The sequence below is a fragment of the Scardinius erythrophthalmus genome (genome assembly GCF_964197995.2).
Source record: "Scardinius erythrophthalmus genome assembly, chromosome: 25".
In the NCBI taxonomy this organism is placed as follows: Eukaryota; Metazoa; Chordata; class Actinopteri; order Cypriniformes; family Leuciscidae; genus Scardinius; species Scardinius erythrophthalmus.
Window position 1 is genome coordinate 27,679,961 of NC_138245.1, and position 12,813 is coordinate 27,692,773.

The 12,813-nt window shown below is 38.2% G+C and overlaps 1 protein-coding gene across 1 annotated transcript; it reads left to right on the plus strand.

Annotated features, from left to right (window-relative positions):
* Positions 1-2,200: 2,200 nt before the first annotated feature.
* LOC308685947 (inter-alpha-trypsin inhibitor heavy chain H3-like) lies at positions 2,201-11,058 on the plus strand. The gene is made up of 20 exons (XM_081358099.1): positions 2,201-2,302; positions 3,163-3,326; positions 3,515-3,619; positions 3,704-3,866; positions 3,945-4,055; positions 4,157-4,285; positions 4,371-4,487; positions 4,770-4,938; positions 5,015-5,125; positions 5,397-5,578; positions 5,674-5,853; positions 6,086-6,213; positions 6,285-6,457; positions 7,560-7,748; positions 8,746-8,787; positions 8,877-8,990; positions 9,099-9,273; positions 9,367-9,515; positions 10,511-10,595; positions 10,678-11,058. Exons 1-20 carry the CDS (start codon positions 2,225-2,227, stop codon positions 10,790-10,792), a joined length of 2,679 nt encoding a protein of 892 aa, XP_081214225.1. The 5' UTR covers positions 2,201-2,224; the 3' UTR covers positions 10,793-11,058.
* The last annotated feature ends 1,755 nt before the right edge of the window (positions 11,059-12,813 follow it).

The following is a 12,813-nucleotide window of genomic DNA, read 5'->3' on the forward strand; positions in this document are numbered from 1 at the left end:
TGCAGACTGTAAAGTATTTACATGTTATATAGCTCATATATTTTCTAAAAAGCATGCCTCAATATTGACTTTTGAGGGGTTCAAGAGTCTCTGATGTACATTAGCTCAGGGGAAGTATAAATAATTAATCATAACTCATTATATTTTATTATAAATATTTGAATCAGTTAATAGAATTAACTTGATTGTTGCAGAATACCACAATCAACTAACCCGTTCGTCCAGCAAACGGCCTAGCCAGGCAAGCCAGACCTACATCAAGATGTTGGGTCTGGCAACTCACCATAGACACGGCTCAATCCGAGGGACGGGATAAACGGTGGTCTTTCAAATTCCCTCGGCACGCAATAGGACAGCGCTTTAACCAACCGCGTTTTCCCAACAGCGGAGCTAACGTTAGATGATAGATTCAACTTTTGAATCTGGCCGGCAAAAAACTACGAACACATCGTCCTTTTTTAAATAATGACTTAAGTGCCGTTCTTTGCTCTTTTCTCAAAGAAAAACTTAACTCCAAGTCCTCCAGAGTCGCGGCCAAAGTCGATTCGAAATCCGCCATTCTTTGTTTTCAAGTAACGTTAGCAGCAGAGACCGTCGCAACTCTGTCGTCATTATGTTAAGCCCGCCCCGCCTACTCTATACACGATGTGATTGGCCTGACCCAATTTAGGTTTTTGCAGCTTGAAAGTCAATGGAGAGTTGCTAGACTACCCTGGCTGCAAAATAATTTGTGCTGCCGCTAGGGTGCGTCTAGATTTCTAGGCTACAAACGGCCAGTATTATTAATTTATTAATTCTAAGAAATTGTCATTTCCGGGGTAAGGGAAATAACTTTGTTACTGTACAGTACTCGGAGCATGTAGCCAAAATCTGCATGATTAGGGACTCCAGTAAATGAGCATGAACAACTAATTACATGTGACACGAACAAGACTTTATTAACTACTAAACACTTAAACTACTCTAACAGACACACACACACACACACACACACACACACACACACACACACACACACACGCATGTTTACCAAGGGAAAGAGAGTTGAAGCAGAATACAGGAAAGCATTGTTTGAAATTCAGTAATTTTAAAGCCTTGAGCAAACCATCAGTTTCTTAAATCTAACATACCCTAAGAGGGGTAGCTTAGGTATACTTCATGTATCAAATAATGAGACTAAGTTTGATATTCAAATAAAACTGTCCTGATGCAATTTGTTGAGGCTCCAGTTGATCTTTGCTGATGTTGTCTTGATGAGAAAGAACCAGTTGGAGTCAGACGATCTTTGGTGAATGAAGGCCACAGCCTGGCACAAAGTTAGGGCTCCTTAAGACTTCTAGCTTAGCATCATGTTCACATCAGAATTTCTCAGAATCAGGGGAACCGGGTGATCTTGTGATCAGTGATCTTGTAGAGTGAAGGTGTCACACCCTCAGGATTTGAGTGAGCCAAAAAGAAGTTGTTCCTTTGGAGGGAAACTTTACAGTCCTTTGTTCTGGCAGGGTATTTGCATATGTAATTTGATTGGGTATGTAAGAGAAGAACCTTCAAGATTTTTCTAATACTAATGTGTCACAGTCACAGAGTTAGCAAAGTGTAATGTAAATGAACAAATATAGGGAACGAAAATTCCCAAGCATGAGAGACCAAGCATGCTGCACATGTGATTTTAGTTGACCATGCAATTCTGAAACATTAATTAAAGAGTTTGAATGAATACATTGGCCAAACTCTATAAAATAATAATAATAATAATAACAATTCATTACATTTATATGGCGCTTTTCTCTGCACTAAAAGCACTTTAGGAAATCATAAGAAGGAAAAATGGAATACATGTTGATACATTTCTCAAGTGGTTATAAAAAATAGAATATAGAGGTTTAAAGGGTTTATTTGTCATTTCCCATTAGAATTAAGTGATCAAACCTCTCTCTAAATTCCTTTGGGTCATAAACAGTCGTATCAGTCTTCATGTGTCCTGTAACCACTGTAACCAGTGTTAGTTGCAGTTAACTCTAGCCCATGGTTAACTTGTTGAGTGAGAGATATTATAGATTATTTGTTAAATATAACAAATAATTGTTTCTGGTCTGTCTCAGTCGCTACTCTGATTACAAATAGTGAGGGAGGTTTCTTCATCCGGTCAATAATAGCCAATCGCATGATGTGGACAGGAGTTTAAAGGCAGTGTGTGTTTCGAGGTCTGTTTTCTGAGCAGGTCATGATGGATCGATCAGCTCTCAGACTGATTCTCTTGGGTGTCTTTCTCATCTCAGCCAGTTCACAACCTGTAAAGAAGGTGAGGGTCAACGCTCAGTTTAAGATGAAGATGATGCGAGTTAAAATTCTAAAAAAGAGATTATTTGTATTTGAGATGAAGGTTCAGACAAATTAGATTTACTTCATACATGTTGAATATACAATGTGCAAAAGTTTGAGGTCAGTAAGTTTTTAAAAAAAGAAATTAATACTTTTATTTATTAAATTGATCAAATGTGACATTCTAGAGATTTATGTTACAAAAGATTTATATTTCAAATAAAATCTGTTGTTTTAAACTTTATTCTTCAAAAAATCCTTAAAAATATGTATCAGGGTTTCCACAAAAGTAATTTAGCAGCACAACTGTTTTAATGCTAATTAATAACAAATGTTTCTTAAGCAGAAAATCAGCATATTAGAATGATTTCTGAAGGATCATGTGACAATGAAGACTGGAGTAAAGATGCTGAAAATGTATCTTTGCATCACAGGAATAAATTACATTTTAAAATGTAATATGATAGAAAACTTATTTCAAATTGAAAAAAATCTTCACAAAGTTACTGATTTTAGTGTATTTTAGATCAAATAAATTCAACCTTGGTGAGCATAAAAGACTGCTTTCAAAAATGTAAAAATTCTTACTGACTTTTTAACAGCAGTGTATTATTTTAATTGAGTACAGAGAACTATCTATTACTCAGTAGTTTACATTGAGATGAAGTCATCAAAATGTACTTGTTTTTTAGTCCAAAGGCCATTTCTCCGTGCCATTTTCGAGCAGTAAATATTTGAACAATCCCAAGCAAAAAGGAGGAGTAAATGAGCACCATCCAAAAACCCTCTATTATATGAACATGTAATTGAATATGACTTTACGGTTTGATGTCTCAACAGAAACAAAATGTGGATATATACAGCTTCTACATTAACTCCACGGTCACCAGTCGCTACGCCACAACCGTCATCACAAGCCGTGTGGCGAACACAGTGAATGAATCTCAAGAGATCCAGTTTGAGGTCAAGATACCCAAGAATGCCTTCATCAGCAAATTCAGAATGTAGGGAAACATGAGTTGTGTTTTATAAGTAGAGATAAAGTGGTAAAGAAGCAGTTTGTAGCATGTTGGTCTCAGGTCATGTCTGCTAATGCAGATAAACAACAACAAAATAAAGATTTATAAATTATTTTATGCAATATGTCTGAAATACACATATTAAGAGGATGTCTTTGTCATTTTCTCCATAGGACCATAGAGGGGAAGATATATGATGGTGTTGTGAAGGAAAAGCAGGAAGCTCAGCAACAGTACAGTCGAGCAGTATCTCGAGGAGAAAGTGCTGGACTGATCAAGTACTGGACATTCAAAATAAAAAGATCCATTAAATGTGTTTTATAGCATGTTTAGTAATATGCTGGAATTAATTTGTATTTCAGATCTGTTGGAAGGACTTTAGAAGACTTTAAAACTTCAGTGACAGTGGCTGCTTTTAGTAAAGTGACTTTTGAGTTGACTTACGAAGAACTGCTAAAGCGTCGCCTTGGCAAATATGAGCTACTCATCAATGCCCAACCAATGCAGCCGGTGGCGGACTTCAAGGTAGGAGAAGAAACAAAGAGGGAAATAGATCATCAATTAAGCTGGATAGAAAGATCATATTTCTTTTACTCACTTTAGATGGATGTACACATACAAGAGAAACCAGGAATTTCCTTCTTGGAGGTGAAAGGAGATTTGAGCTCCGATGATCTGGCCAATGCCATCAAAACCACAAGAGCAGACAAAGACGTAAGAGCTTAAAATGAGGGGTAAAACACTCAGCTTAAATGTTCTCATTATGATACTACACTTCAAACAAAGTTAACAGAGGACCAAACGGATCATTTCAGGCATGGGTGACCTTCTACCCCACTCGAGATCAACAGACCAAGTGTGAAAGCTGTGGAGAAAATGGACTGAATGGTGACCTGCTTATAACATACGATGTCGAGAGACCAAATCATCAAGGAGAAGTCATGGTACATTTCTCAATTACGTACTTTACGACAGTAAAATAAATGTGAATGTACTACATATTCAGAATGTACTTTTGTTTTCTCTCAGGTATCAAATGGCTATTTTGTCCACTACTTTGCACCCTCTGATGTTCCACGTATTCCCAAAAATGTGGTTTTTATCATTGACCGGAGCGGTTCTATGAACGGCAGAAAAATACAGCAGGTAAATGTTAACGTTAAGTTCAGCCACATCAAGTAAAAAAAAATAACAAGCATTGCATTTTTTATGACAAAACCCTTGAAGGACATTTTTGAAGGATCTTGCAGCATTGTGCATTTATATGTTAAAATGACAGGGATTTTTCAATTGAAATCACTGTGGATTTGCTTACTTTAAATTATGTACACACACACACAAAAACTGCCCATATCTGGTAAATGAGAATTCAGTCAAAAAGGACAAAGATTAACTTTCAGGTGTTCTGACACAAGTGTGTTTCTTTAGACTCGTTTGGCACTGCTAAAGATTTTAAGTGATCTTGATGAGGATGACCACTTTGGATTGATCACTTTCGACAGTGAAGTTAAAACATGGAAGAATGAACTCCTGAAAGCTACCAAGGAAAACCTGGAGACTGCAAAATCTTTTGTGAAGGAGATCAGAGATAGAGGAGGTGTGTTCCTAACTCTAAATGGGGAGTAAGAAAGTTGTACCTCAATGTGACACAACTATGTTTGTTCTTCCTTTAGCCACAGACATTAACGCTGCAGTTCTAGCAGGAGTGGACATGATCAATCGACATCCACGAGAAGGAACCGCCTCCATCCTGATCCTGCTGACTGATGGAGATCCCACTTCAGGCACAGATTCACTGACAAACACAAGCTAATGTGTTTTATCCTAACACTAGTTCACTCAGTGTAATTAGAAGACCTGTTAATAAAAGGTTTTAGATCTAATTAAAATACATGTAGGACCAATGATCAATTTAGTTCTTGTCTTTTTCAGGAAGAGAAAAGTATAAGAAATATGAAATTGCCCATTACATTCATTGCTTTTTGATCACTCAAAAATGTCATGATTTTCAAGCATGTAGTGTTGGTAGTCTGACTTATTCTTCCTCTCTAACAGGTGAAACTAACAAAGAGAGGATAATGGCCAATGTGAAAGAGGCAATTGGTCTAAAGTTCCCCCTCTATTGTCTTGGTTTTGGATATGATGTTAACTTTGACTTCCTGACAAAGATGTCACTGGAAAATGGTGGAGTTGCTCGCAGGATTTATGAAGATTCGGACGCTGATCTACAGCTGCAGGTGAACGACAGCGAATCAGCTGTGAATTCCTCCTCAGTGCTGATCTGTTCTGTGTTTCAATGCATTTAAACCCTTTATTTCGGTTTGTTCTGTAGGGCTTCTATGACGAAGTTGCCGTCCCTCTCCTCGCTGATATTCAACTTAAATACACAGGAGGGACAAACTTTACCAAGACCAGCTTTAGCCTGTACTTCAACGGCTCTGAGATTGTGGTATCGGGACAAATCACAGACAACAGTGTGGAGAGTTTCACCACTGAAGTCATTGCAGTATCAGTAAGATCATCATGGTGCTTTACAATATATCAAACTGGTAGGGATTGAGTGGGCTGTTTTTTATCGACAGTCTCAACCGAGGTCATTATACTGGATATTTGGATCATTGATGATCAATTGTTTAAGAGTTTGGAATAATGGTCACTTTGTTTTCCGATAAAGTTATTGATGAAAGTGGTAATGACAGCATTCCTGATGAAAATGTTCACTAGTATTTTTTCTTTCTGAGCAGAAAGGCAGTAATGTGACGTATCATGAAACTGTAATGGCGAAAGACCCCAGTGATGTCCCACCTGAGAAAGAGGATTTCATGCCGAGACTGTGGGCCTACCTTACAGTGAAGCAAATTCTGGAAAGGCAGTAAGTTTATTGAGTGATATGATATTCTGTTGTTTTTTTTGTTGGACATTGAGGACATCTTTCTGTCTCAGAGTGCTTCTTAAAGATCAGGAGAAAGAGGATGAAAAGAAAGAAGCTCTCAAACTGTCCCTGAAATACCAGTTTGTCACGTCCCTCACCTCTATGGTCGTCACGAAGCCACAGCAAGATGAAGTAGAAGTTGCCGACAAACCCAAAGAGGGAGGAGAGGAGCCCAGACCTCCAGGTGAGAACTGAGAAGTTTTAGTATCTTACAAACCTTGTAAATAAAGCTGTGCAAACATTTGACCTTCAACAAAAGAGTCTACCTAGGGTCTACCTGTGTGGCTCTGAAGTGTCTTCAAATTCATTCTCCCGGTAGTGCGGGCTGTCATGATAGCTCGTCGGCTGCACGATTGAGCTTGCCTGAGATGTGAATGACTTGAAGCGACCTCAGATGCTTCTGACTCCTGAGGAGGAAATGGGGGGCGAGTTGTGATATGTGACGGGAGCTTTGACCACCCTGATGGTTGATGCACACATGGCCACGGTGTTGTCCGTCTGGACCAGCACATGCTTGCCTTCTAGCCTCGATCCGATGCAGTGCAGGAAAAGACACACTGTTAGCAACTCGACAGAATACGAACACAATGCTCCCTCAGAGGAGCAAGGGCCGCCTCTGTGACCTTCGTGAAGACACAAGGCAACAGGGACAGCCCAAAGGGGAGGACTTTGTGCTGACATGCCTGTCCCTTGAATGCAAAGAGTAGAAATGGTCTGTATTGTGGGAGAATCGAGACATGAAAGTACGCGTCCTTCAGGTCGATCACTGCATACCAATCGAAGGGAAATTCGAAGATGCAACTCTGCGTTAGCATCTTGAATGGGAGCTTGTGAAGGGCCCGATTCAAGACATGCAGGTCCAAGATTGTCTTCATATCGGCTGGAGGGACCGGCTCTATCGGATCCTTCGCTAGTAGGACTGCAATCTCCAAATGCAGGACATGAGCCTCCTTGTCCGCCACTGAGGTGAACCAGACGTTCCTGACCGCCTGGCAAACTGAATCTCATAGAGTAGACCAATGAGCCAGCGACACGGGCTGGGAAGTGCTATCCAGGCTTCCAGACACCGCACTAGCTATCACAGGAAGATCCAGTTATGATATTTTGATTAAAAACGATGAGGTAAAAAAAAAAAAAAAAACATATACATGAAAAGATCATTCAGAATAAGTTAAATAACATCATGCATTTAGAAAAGAGATGGGGTGAATTTTCATTTTATTCAAAATTCAGTGTACTGCATCTGCCTTTAAATGGATATTTTCCCCACTTGTTTTATATCCCAGTACCAGGATATAGTCAGCACCATTTCAGTCTCAGTCAGCCTGGTCTGCAAGGTCAGTCTAGTCAGCCCGGTCCGCCCATTCATCATCGTCTGACCAGTTATGGGTTCGGTTATGGTGGCCACTTTCAGTCTGGTCGGACCGGTCTGCTCAGGAGACCTGCTCCACGTCCTGCTCATCCAGGGATTCATGGTATGCCTTTTTTCTTCTAAAAGTTGACAAAGTTACTTTATACTTATACTTTCTCGAGAATGTGTTTATCATTGGTTACTTTGTTTTTGCTTTTACAAAAAAATACTGCAAATTTGCTTTATTAAAAGCAAAATCCACATAAAAAGTGCAATTAAAGTGAAATTCAAATAAATAAAATAAGGTATTAGGTGTGATTCAGAATTGAAGCCTCTTAAAAGGATAGTTCACCCTAAAATAAAAATGAAGTCATAATTTATCACCCTAATGTTGTTCTAATGCTGTATGCCCTTTCTTTTATAGACCACAAAAGGAGTATTTTTAAAAAAAGTCCTGCTTACAGGACTTCTGTGTTTGATTGCGCATTCGTGAGATTGTTGTGAGAAATCTAGATTAATAAAAAACGCAACATGAAATACAATTAATGTACCTTCTTCTTTGAGGTGAACATATCTGTTGTTCGTCACAAAGAAGTTATCAAGTTCACATCAGTTAACTGTCAGTTCTGTCATAGAGAAAGTACATGGATACCTTTTTGCAATTTCTAGTCATTATATTTCGTGTTGCATTTTTTATGAATCTTGATTTTTCATGACTTGTATTCTTTTGTAATATACAACACGTGTAGCATGGGATCATTCTGTCATACTTTTGCATCTTATTTAGAAAGATTTGTTCTAGTTGCTATTCAGTGCCGATATATGGACAAGCGCATTGTTATTTTTTATTTTTTTTTGAAATATTATTTTTATTTGCTAAATATTTTAGAAAAAAATATTCTGTACATTTTGATTACTTTAATAATAGTTAATTACATTAATAATTAATTTAATTATATCTCTATTTAATTATTTCAAAATGCTTTGGTACATTGAACTTTTTTAATTATTTATTGAGTGTTTTGGTCAGTAAGTTACTGATAAACTGACTTAGAATGAAAAGCTGTATTATAAATAGTCTGACTTTTGAATGACTAAACCCCCCTTTTTTATGCCCACAGTCCTACGGGAGAGTGCAGACACTGTTCTCCCTGCTATCTCAAGTACATTCAGTTCTCTAAAACATACTTATTTATGTAGGACAATTTTCTATAATAATTATGATACAACATTTGGTTATATTTTCTCTTAGGTCCAAGAGTTGGTAGCAACCGGTTCCTGCTGCCCTCTGCCGGTCAGTCTAAGCCACTTTGTTTTGACGTTCCTGCCCCTCAGAAACTCACACTGTTAAAGGATTCTGCTTCAGGTAACTATTACACATTTACTCTTCATGCACATCCTTTTGAAAGTCATCTTTTTTTTTAATTGAATGTTTTGTATGTACTCATATTGTGTGACTTTCTGTGTGTCTTAGAGTTCTCTATGAATGGACAATTCATCACTAGACGACAGGGATTCAGTAAAATTGCCTTTCATTACAAAACAAACCATCACCTGACAATAAGCACAAGCTCTCTCAGATACCAAGATGGCCAGAGTCATGTTAGGTTTTTGTGGGACCAGGAACCTACTCAACACAATACAGAGGGGTATATACTACTCAAACTAGTGTTTTACTACAATTGTGTTACAGCTCCTTTCTGTGAAGTAGAATTCATTCATCAGTTTCTCCGTTTCAACAGCGTGTCCCTGATATTACGGAGCAATGAAATGGACGTTACCATGGGAAACATACGCGTTGTCATTCTTCTTCACAAGAAAAATGGTGAAGTGTTTCTGTGGCCTGCTGTTCGGCAACAGCCAAAAGATGTCGGTTTGATGGGCATTTTAGGTAAGAGTACTTCACTGGTTAAACATTTAAACATGTATTAACACTTTACACAATTGACCCAGCTAACAGGGAACGTTCTCAGAACTTCAGCTAATGTTTTGGCAAGGTTTTCTCAAAGTTATTAACAAATGTTGTTCCAGTATCATTAATGGAATGTTTGTTCAAAGTTATCTGGTCTTTAATGTTCTCAAAACCTTACCATGAAAATGTTATTGATACATTTAGTTCAGTCATGAAACTCTTGAGGGTGTAGGCTGATAGGTTTACTTGCAATCTACAAGCAATTACATCATTTCCACATGGCACAAGCTGATTGGCCTCTGCTGATCCTGCAGCCAATGAGATTGCTTGCCCACATTTAACGCTAGTCCTGCAGAGCGCTATCAGAGTTACCTCCTACCTCCCCCAGCTCCACCTGTCTACATCTGCTACTGGATTTATGTGTGTATTTATGCAGCTGGATCATATCTTACTCGTTTACAGCAGTGTGTCTGTGTCCATATACTTGTTCTGCAGCAGCGGCACAGCTGATCTTGTCTGCCAAGACCAAATACATTAACATTACCATATTCAATGACATGCTAAAACTATTCAGAGAGTTGTCATGATTGAAATATTGTTCATGAATTATTTTTTTATTTTTTTAGATGGACATTCCTCTAGCAATTTTACTACTTGATTCAGAATGTTCAGAGAACATTCAAAATTAACATAAACCTAATGTTTAAAGAATGAAAAAATAGATTGTTCTCTTAACATTCACATAACCAAAAAAAAAAAAAACGTTTTCAGAACATTTTTTAAAAAATGTGACTTTTTTAATGTTTAGAGAACATTCAGAAATAATATTTGTATAACTTAACGGGAACGTTAGAAAAACTATCTATAGACTTTTTTTGTTTTGTTAGCTGGGTGAGCAATTAAATGGTACATCTGATTTGTAACTTGCTTTGTTGAATGGGATAAAATCTCAATAACTGTGGATGATATTGAAGGAAAAGCTGAAGCTTCATATGAGGAGGTTCAAGGATCACAAACTCCAACTCTAAAGATAATGGACCAGGATGTGAAGGCGAGCTTGTAAGTGATCAAAAGTGTTCATACACACAGCTGATATTTTCCTTTATTATATATCTGTTTTAATCTATGAATGTATCTGTAGGGAGGATGTCACAGACTACACACTTCCTTCAACTCCGGTTATCAGATGTTGGCTTGTCCCGTTTGAGGCTGTGATGCAGGGAGACATTTCTGATTTCACTGTCACTCAGCTGTAGAGTTCAATGTGGGCGATTTATAAACATATAAACTATTAAAAAATCTATCTATCTATCTATCTATCTATCTATCTATCTATCTATCTATCTATCTATCTATCTATCTATCTATCTATCTATCTATCTATCTATCTATCTATCTATCTCGTATGTATAGCAACCCTTTGATTGGTGCCTTTTCAAAGTATTGATTGTGATTATTTCTGTAAAGTTTGTATTTTATGAGGTCATGTCTGATAGTAAAATAAAAAATAGTAACAAACTTCTGCAGACTGTAAAGTATTTACATGTTATATAGCTCATATATTTTCTAAAAAGCATGCCTCAATATTGACTTTTGAGGGGTTCAAGAGTCTCTGATGTACATTAGCTCAAGGGAAGTATAAATAATTAATCATAACTCATTATATTTTATTATAAATATTTGAATCAGTTAATAGAATTAACTTGATTGTTGCAGAATACCACAATCAACTAACCCGTTCGTCCAGCAAACGGCCTAGCCTGGCAAGCCAGACCTACATCAAGATGTTGGGTCTGGCAACTCACCATAGACACGGCTCAATCCGAGGGACGGGATAAACGGTGGTCTTTCAAATTCCCTCGGCACGCAATAGGACAGCGCTTTAACCAACCGCGTTTTCCCAACAGCGGAGCTAACGTTAGATGATAGATTCAACTTTTGAATCTGGCCGGCAAAAAACTACGAACACATCGTCCTTTTTTAAATAATGACTTAAGTGCCGTTCTTTGCTCTTTTCTCAAAGAAAAACTTAACTCCAAGTCCTCCAGAGTCGCGGCCAAAGTCGATTCGAAATCCGCCATTCTTTGTTTTCAAGTAACGTTAGCAGCAGAGACCGTCGCAACTCTGTCGTCATTATGTTAAGCCCGCCCCGCCTACTCTATACACGATGTGATTGGCCTGACCCAATTTAGGTTTTTGCAGCTTGAAAGTCAATGGAGAGTTGCTAGACTACTCTGACTGCAAAATAATTTGTGCTGCCGCTAGGGTGCGTCTAGATTTCTAGGCTACAAACGGCCAGTATTATTAATTTATTAATTCTAAGAAATTGTAATTTCCGGGGTAAGGGAAATAACTTTGTTACTGTGCAGCACTCGGAGCATGTAGCCAAAATCTGCATGATTAGGGACTCCAGTAAATGAGCATGAACAACTAATTACATGTGACACGAACAAGACTTTATTAACTAGACTAAACACTTAAACTACTCTAACAGACAGACACACACACACACACACACACACACACACACACACACACACACACACACACACACACACACATGCATGTTTACCAAGGGAAAGAGAGTTGAAGCAGAATACAGTAAAGCATTGTTTTAATTGCAATTGCAATTTTAAAGCCTTGAGCAAACCATCAGTTTCTTAAATCTAACACACCGTGGTTGCTTAGGTATACTTCATGTATCAAATAATGAGACTTAGGGCCCTATTTTAACGATCTGAAACGCAAGTGTCAAAGCGCAAAGTGCAAGTAACTTTGTGGGCGGGTCTTGGCGCTGTTGCTATTTTGCTATTTGCGCCAGGCGCAAATCTAAAATGGGTTGGTCTGAAGTAGCTTCATTATTCATAGGTGTGGTTTGGGCGTAACGTGAAATAAACCAATCAGAGTCATCTCACATTCCCTTTAAGAGCAGATGCGCTTTTTCTAAAGCGGATTCCTATTGTAACGGCGGATTTGCCAGGCGCGCGCCAGGAGCGGTTCACAGCCGAGGAGAGCAACGCTCTCGTCAGGGACATTGGGGATGGAGAAACCCACCCAAATTAACTTCGGTTAAAAAGGCGTATGATAATTTGGGTAAATGTGTAAGCTAGATGTATGCTTTTATAATAAATTGTCTGTCTGTCTGTCTGTCTGTCTGTCTGTCTGTCTGCCTGCCTGTGTCTGTCTGTCTGTCGGTTAAAAAGGCGTATGATAATTTGGGTAAATGTGTAAGCTAGATGTATGCTTTTATAATAAATTGTCTGTCTGTCTGTCTGTC

Coding starts and splice junctions, on each gene's coding strand:
- LOC308685947 (XM_081358099.1), top strand. CDS start 2,225: ATGATGGATCGATCAGCTCTCAGACTGATTCTCTTGGGTGTCTTTCTC. Junction 3,867..3,944: donor AGCCGGTGGCGGACTTCAAG/GTAGGAGAAGAA, acceptor TACTCACTTTAG/ATGGATGTACACATACAAGA. Junction 6,458..7,559: donor AGAGGAGCCCAGACCTCCAG/GTGAGAACTGAG, acceptor TTTATATCCCAG/TACCAGGATATAGTCAGCAC.